This window comes from Prionailurus bengalensis, chromosome D1, assembly GCF_016509475.1.
Source record: "Prionailurus bengalensis isolate Pbe53 chromosome D1, Fcat_Pben_1.1_paternal_pri, whole genome shotgun sequence".
In the NCBI taxonomy this organism is placed as follows: Eukaryota; Metazoa; Chordata; class Mammalia; order Carnivora; family Felidae; genus Prionailurus; species Prionailurus bengalensis.
Window position 1 is genome coordinate 39,165,348 of NC_057346.1, and position 17,393 is coordinate 39,182,740.

The following is a 17,393-nucleotide window of genomic DNA, read 5'->3' on the forward strand; positions in this document are numbered from 1 at the left end:
TTGGAGCAGTTAATAAAATAAATTGGAAGGAGAGCAAGGAATACCCTACTTCTGCCCTTGGAGACAAGTCACCGGGTTAAAGTAAAGAAGCCAGGCAAGAAAGGTTAAGAGGATGAGCTGGAATCAGACCTCGCGCCACTTGGAAGAGACAAACGCATCACATTTTGGTTACCAATCTAGGACTGACGAACCTAACAGGAACCCCTCCACCAAGAAACACTCCCACGTGTCACGGTGGGACACATTAGTGCCTGGAGGAGACACATCATAAACAAGGAGTCATTTTCCACGGTAACACTTTAATCACTTTGTCAAAACAATCTGAACACGTGTACATAAATACTTGATTTGCTTCAAGAATGGGTAGCATAAAAGTCCCTGAGATACATCCAAAAAGGACTTGAAACGTAATGCGATTATTCACCATACTAATTACCAAGAACTTGGCTCCCTTCCCTCCTATCTAAGGCATGTGACACTTTAAAACACACACACACACACATGTATATATAATGCTAAATCAGAGTCTCCCTCTCTGGTGCCTGGTTTTCTTCCAGTTTATTGCTGCTGGGTAGGAAGTCATTTCCAGACTACCAGGAAGGCACCTGGGCAGGTGAATTAGTTCTTTAAACTGTGGGGTGCCAGTTGGTAGGACGATGGCAAGTGAAACTAGAAGGTCCCAAGAGATGTCCAACCCCCCCCCCCCCCCATTCTGCAGTTCAAGTGACAGAGGCTCCAAGGGGTTGTGACTTGCTCAAGCACGGCTGGTCCTGCCTCTACTACCGTAACCTCAAGCCGGTCCTTCAGAGGTCTGGACCTCGACTTCCTCTATAAAATGGAATGGTGATAACCATGGCTAACATCTTCCAGGTGCTTCCTGTGTGCCAGACACCGTGCTGAGTACTTTGTGTCTCATCTAATTCCCCCAACACCTCTGTCAACCATAGATGATTACCTTTCGTCAGAGATGCCAAAGCACAGAGAGTTTAAATAACGTATCCAAGGTGAGACCATTAGCGAAAGTTGCCAAGCTGATCTAGGAACCGAGGAGGGTCTATCTCCAAAATTCTTAAATTCCAATTCTCAAATCCCTTTTAAGAAACACCCATCAGGTAGGTTCTCAAATCCCCCAGATGTCTAAATGTCTAGCACAGAGTTGACTGACTACGGCCAAATCCAGGTACCCCATCTGTTTACATATTGCCAAGGGCTGTTTTTGTGCTGCATCGGCAGAGTTTAGCGGCAGCAGAAACTGTATGGCCTGCAAAGCCTGAAGTATTTACCCCGGCCCTTTACAGAGAGAAGTCTGTTTTCATCCTGCTCTAGAACTTTGAAAACTTAGAGCACACTGTAACCGTACAGCACTTCACAATGTACAAAGCACTGTGGTACACGTTGTCCCACGTAACCCTCATTCTCTAGGGGCATTTGTGCAGTATAAAGGAGGAAGCTAAAACCCAGAGAGTTTAAGTAACTCGCCTAATCAGGACGGCAGGGGCAGAAAGTGGCAGAAACACATCCAGGTTCTGACTCCCAGTTGCAAACTCTTTCCATGAAGCCACCCTCTCTTCTAACCTACCGCCAGGGAAGGGCTTGGACACTGGAAAGGAGTGTGGACGCCGAAAGCCAGTCACACTGTCTTCCCGATCCCAGTATCATTCCAGGCACAATCGTATCATTAGAGTCATCAAGTGCTAAAAATATTCAATTTGTAATAAACTTGAAAGTAAAGTTTATGCCTTCAAGGGGGGTGGGGCATGATGATCATAGAAAAGACATTTTTAAATATATATGATGCATTTTTATATTATCAGATATGAAATTTTAACCTACTCAATTTAGAATCATGTGAAAAATAACATAAAATGAGCAATTGACATATTTCTTACTCTTTGATGAAATCAGCCTCAAAAACTATTCTGGCTGTTCTAGACCCAAAATTTGCACACAAATAAAAATGCAATTATACCTTCCTTACACTAAATATTCAATAAATATGTGGTTAGTTTTAACAAGATTTACTGTAACTAAGAAGAACATCAGTAAAATAATACTCATGTAACAATATAACTTAACAAGTTGTCTTTCAAAGAAAGAATAGCCTGCAAATTCAAGCTCGATCTAAATAGCAATGATGATTCTTGAAATAATAGGTTTAGCTTTAGGAATACACTGGAAATATACAATATGAGGCCCCTTCCTTTTTATTTGAGATATATCCTGAAACATATGTTGAGATTTAAATTTAGACATACAAATCGATGTGGAGGCACCTTGAAATCACTGCAACAAAAAAGGAAAAAAAATCTCTCTCTTACCAGTTGAGTGATTGCCACGTGTTAGGCCTCTTTACTTATTTTAGTTTCCACAAAGCTCACAGTGAGCTGTGAAGTATTTTCCCTCCCCATCTTACAGATAAGGAATCTGAGGCTCGAGGTTGTTGTTGTTATTATTATTTTAGAGAGAGAAAGCAAGTGCAAGCAGTGGAGGGTCAGAGAGAGAGGGAGAGGGAATCTTAAGCTGGTTCCATGCCCAGTGCAGAGCCAGACACAGGGCTTGATCTCGCTACCATGAGATCATGACCTGAGCCGAAATCAAGAGTCAGAGGCTTAACTGACTGAGCCACCCAGGTGCCCTTCAAGGTTATTACTAACTTGCAGAGGTCACACAGCTGGAATTCAAGCCAGAGTACCTTCAAAATCCACTCTCCCACTGCCCATCTAGATTCCCAGGAACCCCAAGATCACTTGCCAATCTCTCATAAATACTCATTATAAGAAGAGAATTTTTCCTTTTTCTTTATTGGTTGACTGATACTTTGTAATGCCGCCCACACTATAATATTTTAATAAGGAAATGTTATCTATGGGCTTTAATTTCTCCTTTTAAGGAAAAAAAATTGAAGCGCCTGGATTTCAGTGAACTTTTTAAGTGAGTCTGCAATGAATACTCGTAGAGATAAAACTTAATGATTCAGCTAATTGCCCTAATCAAAAGCAAAATTACAGTTTACAGCACAACTTGATATAAACCTAGTTAATCTTAGACCATACGCACAATAATCAGTCACTGAAGGTCCTTATTGTAATAAGTCAAAGAGAAAAATAAACCATTATTTGAGGCTATAAATCAACTTGTTTTCTAATAACTGACCTATGGCCTGTATTAAAGAATGTCACTTTAAACAAGTAGGTGCTGCCGATTGACTGATCAAAGTTCTATTTTACCTGTTGGCAAGGGCAGATTCTAATTGCCTTCAAGAAAAGGACCTCGCCTTACACATTTGTGTGTCTCTCCTGGCACCCCAAGCCCAGTGTTTGGCACAGAGGAGGCACGCGGTCACTCCTAGTAAATATGCTGCTCGTTCACCTTTTCAAGTCAATGCATACCATTTTCAAAGTTGGTCCACGGCACAGGCTCAAGGGCACTAGAAATGGGAGGCCATACCGTAAGTACTACTATGCAGACTAGGAGGGGAACCAGCCGGCCCCGGGGAGAATGGCAGATTTATATTTTAACAAAAAACCACGGCTCATTGCAGGCACTAATTTAGTTCCATTCCCTAGCAATTAAACATTTAACTGAAAACTGACGGAAACAAAAACTGCCACTAATAGACACCACGAAACTTTTTTCCTTTTGCCATGATTCCATATTGCGGTACAATCTCTTTCTCCGTCCTGCAGACAGGTACTTCCGGCAGTACGTTCCTGCTTAATTTTCCAGTAAAACGATACAAACAAATAACTTTGTGGAAAGTGGCACTGCGGCTTCCTTCTCTTCTGTTGGTAAACACGGGCTGGTTTTCTGGACAGAGGGGAGAAGAAGGTCGCTTCTGCTTTTTTCACATCTCTAATTTTAATACACTTTTTAAAAATTTTGGTTATAGAAAAACAGACACAGAGGAAATAAGTTAGGAGATGCTTATTCACATTGTAAAGGGATTCTCCAGAGGATTGCATTAAACACTGACCTCTCCTAAAGCAGTGAATTGGGGATTTGATTTAAAAGCAGTGTTTCAAAAATACGTGTGTGTAAAGTGAGGTACACCTGTATATTCATCCTAACTCTTCCCCAAGGGCAATCTAGCATCGGCTTTGTACTCATACGGCAGGGGAACAAACAGTACTTGTTAAGGAACAGTCCATGGATCATTGGACCACCCTCCTCACCGTTTTTTAGGAGATGAGGCTTTGAGGAAGTCATGAGACCCACTTGCGGCCACAGTCCTTTCACTATTCTGCAACAAGGCTCCTTCTGGAAGGGGGGGGGCTTGCTACACATTCACCCAGTGCAATGTGAGTCAAGGAGCAGTGTGTATGGATTTGGATTCAGCACAGGCCACCTATATAGCCCGTGACAGATGAGGAAAAAAAGAGCAACTGGCTCAAAGGCTTCTGGTAGTTAAGCTACTGTTTCACCTCGTCCTGGTTACAAGGTGAGGGAGGGCTCCCTTCTTCACCGGTGAACACTGATGCCCACCTACAGCAGACAGAGCCCAACTGCTAGCTGTGCAAAAAAAAAAAAAAAAAAAACCCAAAAAACAAACAAAAAAACAAAACCATGAGAACCAGGGATCCTTCCTACCCAGTCTTTATGCTGAATCATATTAATTGGTAAATCACCTTTCCCCCGTAGAGTAAAAATGGGTGTTTGGAAAATTCGACCAGCCAAGGAGATGCGCAGCTGAGGGTCAAAAGTTGACGATCTGACCTCCCTGGGTCACACCGGGGTTTCACCGCTCAAACCAGCGAGCCAAATTGCGTATGCTCTTGGGCCGGTCCCCGGCGCTCTGCACAGCCTGGCAGGCCCGGCACCAAGGCTCCTCCCAGAAGGAGGTGATGTGCACGGCGTAGCTCCTGCGCCAGCTGAAGTAGCGACGGTAGACTGCTGGGTTTCGGTCGAGGAAGAGCAGGTAGGCAGCCAGGGAGGAGGCACTAGGGAAGTCGTCTACGTGGATGAAGGCACCGCGGGGCATGAAGCGTTCATAATTGGCACGGTCGGGGCCCAGCACCACGGGCACGGCCCCGGCCAGCAACGCGTTGCGCCAGAGCTTCTCGGTGATGTAATCCAGGTGCTGCGAGTTCTCAAAGGCCAGGTAGAACTTGTAGCGGGCCACTGTGTGCAGAAGGCCAATGCTGGGCACCGGCCGGCCAGGCCCGCTCCTGCCGAACACGTCCACCGACACATGCTGGCTCAGCTGGTGGTAGTACCGGACCCGGGCCTGGCGCTCATCCCAGTTGCTCACCACCCAGGCCACCAGCCCCCGTTTCCGGGCCAGCGGCGGGGCCAGGCCTAGCGGTTGGTCGCTGGGATGGGTCCTGGGGTAGAGGTACCCGTAAGGCACGAAGACGTCCGAGTCGGCCCTGTAGGAGAGGGTCCAGTTGAAGAGGTTCCCCGCCAGGTTCCGCAAGCCCGGGGAGTGGGAGGGCGACTCGAAGTTCATCCACACCCAGCGCTGGCCCGGGGGCCTGAGGCCCGAGGTGGCCAGGGCTTCGGCGGCCACCGCCTCCTCGTCGTCCAACACCCGCAACTCCAGCTCATCTGCCCCGCGCACCGGGGCGCCCCAGGGCGGGGGCCAGTCACGGGGTTCCTTCACGAGGTCACGGTGGTGGAAAAGCACCGCCTGGGCCTCCCCATAGGCCGCACGGTCGGTGAGCAGGCGGCAGCCGCTGATGTTGAAGCGCAGCCAGCAGTCCGGGGGCGGCCTCGCGCCGCTGTCGCGCCCCGCGAAGGGTTCCCACCACAGCAGCACGGCCACCGGCCGCGGCGGGGCGGAGGATGCCCAGGGCAGCGGCGGCAGCTGCCTCCAGCAGCAGAAGGCGGCCAGAGCGGTGCACAGCAGGCCGGCCGCCGCCACCGCGGAGGCGCTCGGCAGAAGCCCCCGGCCCCGGCGCCGCCCGAAGCGCCGGCCGGCCTCCCGGCCCCACGGCGCCCCCATGGCGCGCGCAGGCACGGCCGCCGCCGCTCGCCGCGCGTCCGCAGGCGTGGGGCCGCGGCGCCCGCTCTCATGCTGCCGCTGCGGCTCTGGCCGTCGTTGCCGCTCGCCGCCGGCCCTGGAGCGGGAGAGGGCGGTCCCGGAATCCCAAGGCTCGCGGGCCTGGCACTCCTCCCGAACAGTCCCCGCGGGGCGCGCCGCCAGGGCTGAGTGCGCGGCCCGGGCAGCCCCGCCGGGCGCCGCCCCGTCCCTCCCCTCCACCGCGCCCCCGGCCCGACCGGCACTGCCGGCCCCGGGCGTTTCCTGCCGCGCCTCCGCCCGTCCCCGCCCCGTCCAGGACTCCCAGACCTTCGGCCGCGCCGCCCGGGCCCCTCACCAGCTCTCCGGACCCCACCTCGGGGGGTCCCGGGCCTTTCCGCGCGCCCAGCTCCCTGGCCTTGAGCCCGGGCCTGCCCGCGGCTCCCTCCCAGCGGCGCCCCGGTGTTCAGTCGCGGTGGCCTGCACCTTCGCCTTCCAGAGGGAGGACCCGGTTCGTCGCTGGGCGCGTGCAGAGGGCGCTAGAGCGGACTCGTGGAGAAGGCGGGCCGGGGGTGCCGAGTCCCCGGGCGTCGGGACGGAAGATCGAGTCCGCTTCCTTCCTCGCCGCCCTGCGGTGGCCAGCGACGCCTGCCGGAGGGAGGGAGCGCGAGAGGCCGCGGAAACGTGCGGGCTGCGGCGCGGCCACGGCGGCGGTGACCGTGACCTCGTGACCCTCCGAGACAGGCCAGTGGCGCGACCCACAGGGGTTGTGCGTTTGTGAAAGCAAGTTTTCAGGGTGGATGGTTTAATCCCACTGCCATAAGAACGTTCCCTCCCCTCCGCCTTCCTCCCCAGCAGAGGATCAGAAGAATAAACGTTTTCTGAGCAATCTGAAACATTCTTTTCCCTCACTCCACCTCTAAATACTCCTCACTGCCGGCCCAGAACATTCTTGGTACAAGGGCGAGGAGGACTCTGAAACCAAAGATAAACATATGGCCCTTTGGGCCTTTGTCCTCCAGGAAATTACTGCTTGGTCCGGGAGTTGAATGAATGAACGTGACTATTAAGTTTTATTAAGCACTGAAGAAACAATTAATGTACTCGTGAAGATTACGCACTCTGGACTATAATAAAATGATGGCTAAGATAAATATTAGAGCACCCAAGTTTTGGCTATAAAAGGTGAGTAGCTCACAGCTGCTTCCACTGTTATCAATGAGTCAACAATCCAGGCATCCATTTCTACAGTCAGTTGAGCAATTTTTTTTTTTTCCTACAAGTTGTATTTGAATTTCTAGGTTTAGGCCTTCATTTATGTCATTTAACGGTTTTTCAGCAAAATTCCAAATAGGCCATAGGTGGGCTGCTGACCTAAGGAGATGAGGCAGTTTGGGGAGAATTTTTAGTATTCGACAGCTGTGCATTGCCAGCACCCCAGCCCAGTGCCATATTGAGTTACAGGATGTTAGAGGAGAAATGGATTTGCTGGGAATGGGGCCAACCTGTCGGTCGGGTGTGTTTGATGTTATGCATACAGAAAAAACAAACAAACAAACAAACTTGGATTTGCCATTAGGATTTACCAGGAAGAACTTTTTCATTAAAAATCAAGTACAGAGGGGGTACCTGGGTGGCTCAGTCAGTTGAGCATCACACTCTTGATTTCTGCTCAGGTCATGATCTCACAGTTCATGGGATTGAGCCCCCCACCCTCTTGGGCTCTGTGCTGACAGGGTGGAGCCTGCTTGGGATGCTGCCTCTTCCTGTCTCTCTCTCTCTCTCTGGCCGTTTGTGTACACATGCTCTCTCTCAAAATAAATATTTTTAAAAATCAAGTATAGATTTCGAAAGCTTCTATAAAGATGGTTTCATGTGGCACTGCCTTCTGGCCCACAGGGACAATTTGGGAGCCGGATAGCATTAGATGTTCTGGCTATACCTACTTTCTCCTACACACTAAAACTTGTTATAATGTTGTGGAGTTTTTATTTTTTATTTTTTAATTTCATGGTATAATTTTTAAGCTACTTAACCAAATTGTCATTGGAGTTATGAATTTCAGTTCCACTCTGTTATTTTTTTTTAATGTTTATTTTTGAGACAATGTGAGAGACAGAGTGCAAGCAGCAGAGGGGTAGAGAGAGGGAGACACAGAATCTGAAGCGGGCTCCAGGCTCTGAGCTGTCAGCCCAGAGCCCGATGTGGGGCTCAAACTCAAGAACCGTGAGATCATGACCTGAGCCGAAGTCAGACGCTTAACCGACTGAGCCACTCAGGTGCCCCACTCTGTTATTTTTAATTCTAAAAAAAAAGCTATAAATGCCCAAGTGTTTCCTTCTTCAACCAAAAGAAGGGAAGGATATATTGGCTTTTCTTGTTATGCAATTCAAAAACCTGTATATTTATGCACATTCCTCCCCCACTTGAAGTAAATAAGACATCACAGATAGAGGCTAACGTTGTATCCAGCACATGGTAGGTAAGCATTTGGTAAATGTTAACCTGCTTCTTTGCTTCCTTCCCCCACTCCCAATTTTCCTGTAAGCCCTTCAGATATTCCAATTAAACCAATTTTTATGGGCAGAATGGCTCCTATCTCATGAATATCAATTTCCATAGTATCTACTTACCTTGGTAGAGTGAGGGATGACCAACTCCGACTTTAGTCTTATCTTGATGTTGGGGAAAGGGATACCTGGCAGGAGGGTGTAGTTGGATCAATGGAAACCAATCATGACTCCTCTACAAACAACTGATTGAAGATCATACTCATTGATTTATTCCCTGAGCAACGGTTTGTTCTTATTTTAGAGGGATGGAAAGGAGGAAAGGTGTTAAGTAACAAAGCCAGGTGTTCTCATTTATTTATTTAACCAGTTAGGAACCTGGACTGAAAAATACCATTTCTACCTTCAAGAATCTGAAACAGTGCAGAGAGAAAGAATTATAGAAGGCTTTGAGAAGGTGGTTCCTGGAGTAATTAGGAACGATTCAAATTGGGAACAGGGCTGAGATGTTCGTCTAAACAGAAGGAGCAGCATAGCAACAGCCAAACGGGGTGAAGATGGTAGGTTAGAAATCACTAGGGTTTGGGGCGCTTGGGTGGCGCAGTCGGTTAAACGTCCGACTTCAGCTCAGGTCACGATCTCGCGGTCCCTGAGTTCGAGCCCCGTGTCAGGCTCTCAGCTGATGGCTCGGAGCCTGGAGCCTGTTTCCGATTCTGTGTCTCCCTCTCTCTCTGCCCCCCCCCCTCCCCCGTTCATGCTCTGTCTCCCTCTGTCTCAAAAATAAATAAAAAAACGTTATAAAATTAAGAAATCACTAGGGTTTTAGTTTGACTAAGGAGATGGGGTTTTATCCTGAGGGCTGTTGAGAGTCCTCGAAAGGTTTTAGAAAGCAAAGGATCAATATAATGAGTGTTTTTAAAAGATCTTTTGCCAGGTATCTGGGTGGCTCAGTTGGTTAAGCATTCAACCCTTGATCTCAGGTCTTGATCTCAAGGTTGTGAGTTCAAGCCCCACATTGGGCTAGAAGCCTACTTAAAAAACAAAACAAAAAAAAAAAACTCATTTGCGAGGGGAGGTGAGTATATGGAAGTTGACATGAGATAGTCTCCTGGTGTGCTGGCCATGTTCATTGATATAGGCACTGGTTAATTGGGTATGTTTTGTTGAGTAAATTCATTAAGCTTCAGACTTATATATGTGCTTTTATGTGTGTATATTATACTTCAGTAAAATGTTTCTAAGAAAAAAAAAATCATTCTTTCATTAGTAAAGATGAATTGGGAGTAAGGACCAGGATAAGAACACAAGTATCTAATCCAGTTGGAAAACCGTTGGTATAATTCAGATATGAAACAAAATGCCTGAACTGAGATAGATGTGAGAATGAGATTAAATTAAAATTAAAGGAGAATCAATTCAGAGATAGTTAGGAGGCCCTTCCTCCAGGAAGCCTTCCTGGACCCCCATGTGCACAAATGTAGGGTAGGTTACATGACTCTCCTGTGTGCTCCCATATAGACATCGTTCAGAATATCATGGGGCCGGGACCATATTTCATTCACAATTCCATCCCTAGCACTGAACCAGGCATCTAGTAGTTTTCATCATTTCACTGAACACTTGTTGAATGAATGAAGGCTCTTAATGTATTGCTGAAATAATCTGTTGGTAAATGTGTTCCCCACTATAAAGTGTGTAAGTATAAGGAAAAATTGGCTATGTGAATGATTTGCTGTGACGTGAAGAAGCCCCTGAAGCTTTCAAGTGTAAATGCTACACATGAATTAGAGCCGTGATGACCAGCATCAGAAGCTCCATCAAATAAGGCTGACTCTCATTGGCCCAACCTGCACCAAGTGTCATTCTTGAAACAATCACTGTGATCAGGAGATGTGGACTCTCTTTAGATACTCTTGTGGAGCTACAGGGTAGGTTTACCTAAACTTCGGGGACCAACAGGGGAGGGAGTTCCCCAAAGGGAAATGCTGTTATCTGAAGAGGATGGGGATAGTGGGCGGGCCAAAACAATTGTTTTCTAATCAGGAAGCAATTGTTATTCTAAATGCTAAAATTGTTATTCTATGATTCTTAGAATTTTAAGATTTCTATGATCCTCTTTAATTTGGTAACGATAAACCAAAGTATTTCTTGTGTAGTTAAAGGCCTCTCAGTTTCCAAGGAATATTACACAGGAAGAACTGGCTTTCCGTTGCAAGTATGAAGACAACAAGGTCAGGTGTAAAGAAGGGCTTCTGGACTCTGAGGATTGCTAACGCGGTGTAGAGGAGAAGTCCATAAATTAAGGCCTATTTTATCAAGCCAAGTGAGTAATCAGCGCACAGCGTGTCCGAGGATGATCTATTCAGTTCCAAAACTTGATATAGGACAGAATTCTTTGAGACCAAGGGCAAGGACAACTCTGGTTGCTACAAGTCTAACTCACTCTTGGCTCTTCCTCGGGGAAATGGGACATTTGCAGCCCGTCCTGGGACTCCTCACCAAAGACATTTGATATTTCCTAGGAATCCCCAGAACACATTCTGACTGCCTCAGGCCTTTCCACCGGCACCAAGCTGCCAGCTGGGCTCCACAAGGCCACCCTCAGATGGGTTCTTCTCTCTGGATGGATTTGAGATTCCTGTGACTCAACATTGACCTGCTCAGTATACTTTCCAGTTTTTTCCTTGAAGAGAGAAAAGGGCAATCCAGAGCCCCTCCCCATATTCTGTACTTACAAGGAAGTGGGGAGCAGTCTGTGAGAAGGTGTGCCTGGAAAGGCTAACCCGGTTGCAAGTAGGTGGAGATTGTTTCCTTTGTCAGGCATAATTCTTTAACTGTGCGTAATTGGGCAGTTGAGTGTGGAGATGATTGTTAGTTAAAGATTGTTAAGAATTGTGTAAATTCAACGACAATCCCCAATTTATTATTCATTGCCCTGTGAAATCATTGGTAGAAAAACAAGCCTAATACCAATTTATAAGGTCTTCTCTTTTTACCCAAGTGCAAAACGTTACTGCCCCTGAAAGGCGTTGTCGCGAAAAGACAATATATGAGAACATACTGTATTTACTTTAGGGTGTTACTCTTTATGTACTCGAGTTCCTCTTGCACACTTCCTTGACTGAAGAGTGATACAAGAATGTTGGGTGTTCCGAGAAATGTACATAGTGAAATTTCAATTACTGTTAGAAAGATTTATATAATTCTTTAAATATTGGCAGGATTTACCTCTGCATTTTTCTTGTTAAACTGCTCCCTCCTAGAATAGACATTATTTGTAGTCACATGTGAAAGTTATGGAATACAAGACTTAACGCAAAAGAAAGTAAGGGGCGCAAGGGTGGCTGAGTGGGTTAAGCGTCCGACTCTTGATTTCAGCTCAGGTCATGCTCTCACCTTCGTGAGATCCAGCCCTGCGCCAGGCTCTGCACTGACAGGAAGGAGCCTGCTTGGGATTCTCTCTGTCCCTCTCTCTGCCCCTACACCACCCTCAAAAAATAAATTAATGGAATAAAAAAAAAGAAAGTTATTTTGACATCGAAATAAGTATGTTAACATCACACAGTGCAATGCCTGGCAACATGAGGTGTTTCATAAATATTTATTAAATACATGAGTAGATGAATGAATGAACACCATTCTTAATTCTACATTTTAGGAGACACTTACAAAACAATTTCATTTCTGCATTCATAAAGGTTATGCAAAAGACTTTGGACTCTAAGGGTGCCTGGCTGGTTCAGTTGGTGGAGCAAGTGACTCTTGATCTCATGGTTGTGAGTTCGCGCCCCACATTAGGTATAGAGATTACTTAAGAATAAAAATCTTTAAAAAAAAAAAAGATTGAACTCTAAAATAATTACTAAGAAAATAATACAACAGAAGTGTCGGGTACATCTTGTAAAGTAGCACACTGGCCTCCCCAAATCCCCTCCAGGTTCACCAGCACTATCCTTCTACCCCAATCCCAAGTCTCACTTGACTAAAGCAAGTTAGGACAAATCCTACACAATCACAGAAATTCAAACATATCAACACTAGGCTTTTCTATGGTACCTGCCCCACATTAGTACTTATGTGTGTGGCTACACTCAAGGCAACCAGATCCTAACTCAGGACCAGACCTTAACTCTGGGAGGCACCCCCCACCCTCTGCAGATGGAGGAAAGGATGTTGACTACCTGTCCCCCACCCCTTGTCCTGACCCCACTTCTCACACAGTCCCAGGGCACACTTCATGAAAGAAAATGGAGAGAAGATACATTTTTTTTTTCCCCTGGAAGTCAGGTAATTCTGCCTTGACCAGTAAATTTCCCTCAAGTAGCCAATCAGAATAGAACGGTGCTCAGACCAGGCTCCATCACTCTCGTTCCTGTGATTCTACTTCTAAAAAGGGGTTGAGGCACTTGCAATATTAAGAAATACTTGTTGGGTGACAATGAACAAATTAGTGGCACACAAATGATTTTGGAAAGGCACGGAAAATGAAAGGGTAAGTCTAGATTGCTCATATGGCAAGGGAAGGAACATTCCTGAAGAAGTAAGACAGCCACGTATTTATGATTCCAGGCCAAACTTACTGTGGCCAAAGAAACCACAGCCCAGAAACCTTACATGCTGCATAAAGTTGAAATCACATTAATAAGGCTGGTTATAATAGGATTATTTTCAACCGCTCCGAAAGGAACATTCGGTCTGTAGTCACCCTGAGAAACATTTAGTGCAATTCAATGAACATTTAGTCTTGGGGAAAAGAGGACAGGTGAATAAACACTGCCCTAACTATCTAACTGCATGGCAAGAGCTTCTTCTGTGCTGGCAGCACCACGGGGCTCTGCATAAAAAGCAACTTCTTTCTCGAGTGAGCTCACTGTGCAAAGACTTCATTTCCTGGATCATCCAAGGCAGCAGGGAAACAGCGGCAACTGTTAAAGTCAGAGAAGAGAAATCAGATGTGAACGAAAGTGGTAGATGCTCTCTGATCGCCCGTTCACGGAGCCCACCGCTCCTCACTCCCACCACTGACCCGCTGTTTTGCCTCCCAGCGCCCTTGAAGCACTCCTGGCCCCTTTCCCAGTCCACAGTTTGAGCAAGATTGATGGGGATTGTTGATAGACGATTTTGATGTGACAGGATTTGCTGTGTGCCTTTGAAAGGTGAAATACTTCAGTTTTTCTTTGGTACATTTTGGCATGGCACCTTTGTCATGATCAGCTTGTAGAGCTATTGTTTTGTTTGTTTGTTTTCTAAAGGGTTTTCCAAACAACACAGCACTGAGAATTGTCCGACATTGACACCTGCCGGGCTACATTAGGGGCAGACCTTGTTTGGGCTTAGAACACTGCAAAAGCTGTAACTTCATGCGATAACATTTACTGAAGACCAATTATGTGGAAGTCCTTGAGGTATATCTGAACAGACAAACATTTCTGCCCTGGTAGGAGATGCTAGCTATTTATTACACTCAATCCACCCTGTTGAACTATAGTTTTAGAGCAATTCCAGACCTAAAGAGTCCAAAGGCTGACATCAGAACCTGGGATGTGTAAGATCTTCAGTCACTGCTGAACGTGCCTCTAGAAGCAAGACTTCCTCGATTGCCTTATCACTTTGTCCCTTGTCACCTCTGCATTGATCAAGTGTCACTCTCCGAGTAGAAGGTTGTTTTAGGCCGCCTATCTTTGCACCTTTCTCATCTCCGCTTACAACTAGTTAGGCAAGGTTCGTCAGTTTGCCAAGGAAGTTTTTCTTTTTTTTTTTTTTTAATTTTTTTTTAATGTTTATTTATTTTTGAGACAGAGAGAGACAGAGCATGAATGGGGGAGGGTCAGAGAGAGGGAGACACAGAATCTGAAACAGGCTCCAGGCTCTGAGCTGTCAGCCCAGAGCCCGACGCGGGGCTCGAACTCACGGACCGTGAGATCATGACCTGAGCCGAAGTCGGCCGCTTAACCGACTGAGCCACCCAGGCGCCCCAACCAAGGAAGTTTTTCATGTGAAAGGGAAGCAAGTTTCTGCTGGGGAAAGAGGGTAGACCTCTCCTCCCAGTAGATTCTACTCTCTCTCTCTTAGTGATAGAGATGTGGAATTATAAACCAGAGTCAAGCGGTTTAGCCCACATACATGTGCTTCAAGCAAGCGCTATAATTAAGCCAGACAAAACTAAAGCCAGTTTTATTGGTAAGCATTCTTTTAGTTGCAGTTATAGTGACTTACTGGAGGCAGCTCTGGATCGGGGGGGAAAAAAAGGCAGGATGGGGGGCAAAACGTATTAACAGGTGAGAAGTGAGTCTCACAGAAACCCACTTCTAAAAATTTTTATTAACACTATTTTTAAAGTGTTTATTTATTTTTGAGAGAGAGAGCAGGTGAGGGTCAAAGAGAAAGGCAGAGAATCCCAAGCAGGCTTGTGCTGTCAATGCAGAGCCTGACTCGGGGCTCAAGCCCAAGAACCCTGAGATCATGACCTGAGCCAAAATCTAGAGTCGGACATTTAACCAACTGAGCCACCCTGGTGCCCTAACTCTCAATTTTCAGTCTTTGGCAGCAAGAATCCAACTGGGCCACCCTGGGCTTTGTCTACCTGGTGAACTTAGCCATGGCCGAGAACAGAGTCCAGGGCAGTGTGGTCAGTGGATTAGTGGGGGCAGGGAGTCAGGGATACGGTGGTGGTGAGCTAGTCTCAGAGGAAGGAACACCTTTGTGAGCTGAACCGTTCTGGAGAGGTGACTAACTCCTGTGTTTGTTTTGTTTTTTAATAAAGATGACCAAGGGAGGTCTTCCTCAGTCTTTCAATTATTTCCATGAATAAATGCTTCCTTATATCTAAAGTAAATCCTTGAAAACAACATATTATGAAATACTTTACACGTAGAAAAAATAGGGTGATGAATCCCAAATTCCCCTTAAGGCTCAACAATTGCTAAGATTACTCACATAGGGGCACCTGGGTGGCTCGGTCGATTGAGCGTCTGGCTTTGGCTCAGGTCACAATCCCACAGTTTGTGGGTTCGAGCCCCGCATCGGGCTCTGTGCTGACAGCTCAGAGCCTGGACTGCTTCAGATTCTGTCTCTCTTTCTCTCTGCCCCTCCTCTGCCTGTGCTCTGTCTCTGTCTCTCTCTCTCTCAAAAATAAACATTAAAAAAAAAAAAAGACTACCCACATATGCTTCTTTTAACCCCTTTTCTTTTATTTCTGATGTATTTTTAAAGTTTATTTATTTATTTTGAGAGAGAGTGCATGCACACGTGTGCAAGCAGAGGAGGAACAGAGAGAGAGAATCCCAAGCAGACTCCACGCTGTCAGCACAGAGCCAGACGTGGGGCTGGGTCTCACCAACTGTGTGATCATGACCTGAGCCAAAATCAAGAGTGGGGTGTTCAATCAACTGAGCCACCCAGGTGCCCCTTATTTTCTACTTCTAATTTTTTTCTTTCTTTCTTTTTTCTTTCTTTCTTTTTTTTTTTTAGTTAACATACAATGAAATATTGGTTTCAGGAGTAGAATTCAGTGATTCATCGCTTGCTTACAACACCAGGTGCTCACCGTAACAAGGGCCCTCCTTAGTACCCATCACCCATCTAGCTCATTTCCCACCCATCTCCCTCCGCCAACCCATAGTTTATTCTCTACCTTTAAGAGTCTCTTGTGGCTTGTTTCCCTGTCTTCTCCCCTCTCCCTATATGTTCATCTGTTTTGATAATTCCACATGAGTGAAATCATATAGTATCTGCCTTTTTCTGATTGACTTATTTCACTTAGCATAATACATTCTAGCTCCCTCCACATAATTGCAAATGGCAAGATTTCATCCTTTTTGATGACTGAGTGATACACACATACATACACACACACACACGCACACACACACACCACATGTTCTTTATCCATTCTTCAGTCAATGGACACTTGCACTGTCTCCATAGTTTGGTTATTTTTGATAATGCTGTTGTAAATATTGGGGTGCATGTACCCCTTCAAATTTGTACTTTTGTATCCTTTGGGCAAATACCTTATAGTGTCCTTGCTGGACAGTTCTATTTTTAGTTTCTTGAGGAACCTCCATAGTGTTCTCCAGAGTGTCTGGACCAGTTTGCATTCCCACCAACAGTGCAAGAGGGTTCCACTTTCTCTGCATTCTTGTCAACACCTGCTGGTTTTGTGTTGTTAATTTTAGCCATTCTGACAGGTGTGGGGTGGTATCTCATCATGGTTTTGATTTGTATTTCTCTCATGATGAGGGATGTTGAGCATCTTTTCATGTGTCTGTAGCCAACTGGATGTCTTCTTTGGAAAAGTCTTCTGCCCATTTCTTAACTGGGCTATTTGTTTTTTGGGTGTTGAATTTGATAAGTTCTTTATAGATTTTGGATACTAACTCTTTATCAGAAATGTCATTTGCAAATATCTTCTCCCATTCCGTAGGCCGTGTTTAACCTTGTTGATTGTTTCCTTCCCTGTGCAGAAGTTTTTTATCTTGGTGAGGTCCCGATAGTTCATTTTTGCTTTTGTTTCCCTTGCCTGAGTCATGTCTCGTAAGAAGTTGCTGCAGCCAAGGTCAAAGAAGTTGCTGCCTATGTTCTCCTTTAGGAGAACCATTTTGAATTTATTTTTGCGTTTGGTGTAAGAAAATGTCCAGTTTCATTCTTCTGCACGTCGCTGTCCAGTTTTCCCAACATCATTTGTTGAAGAGACCGTCTTTTTTTTCCATCGGATATTCTTTTCTGCTCCATCAAAGGCTAGTTGCCCATATTGTTGTACTTCCATTTCTGGGCTTTCTATTCTGTTCCATTGATCTATGTGTCTGTTTTTGTGCCAGTACCATACTATCTTGATGACTGTAGCTTTGTAATACAGCTTGAAGTCCGGAATTGTGATGCCTCCAGTTTTGTTTTTCGTTTTCAGAATTGCTTTGGCTATTCCGGGT

The 17,393-nt window shown here is 46.0% G+C and overlaps 1 protein-coding gene across 1 annotated transcript; it reads right to left on the reverse strand.

Annotated features, from left to right (window-relative positions):
• Positions 1-279: 279 nt before the first annotated feature.
• FUT4 (fucosyltransferase 4) lies at positions 280-15,066 on the reverse strand. Its single transcript, XM_043582225.1, has 6 exons — positions 15,050-15,066; positions 13,338-13,391; positions 11,695-11,725; positions 10,910-10,984; positions 6,443-6,689; positions 280-6,309 (listed from the first exon to the last, which is right to left on the reverse strand). The coding sequence occupies exons 1-6, from the start codon at positions 15,064-15,066 to the stop codon at positions 4,736-4,738; spliced, it is 1,998 nt and encodes a 665-aa protein (XP_043438160.1). The 3' UTR covers positions 280-4,735.
• Positions 15,067-17,393: the final 2,327 nt, after the last annotated feature.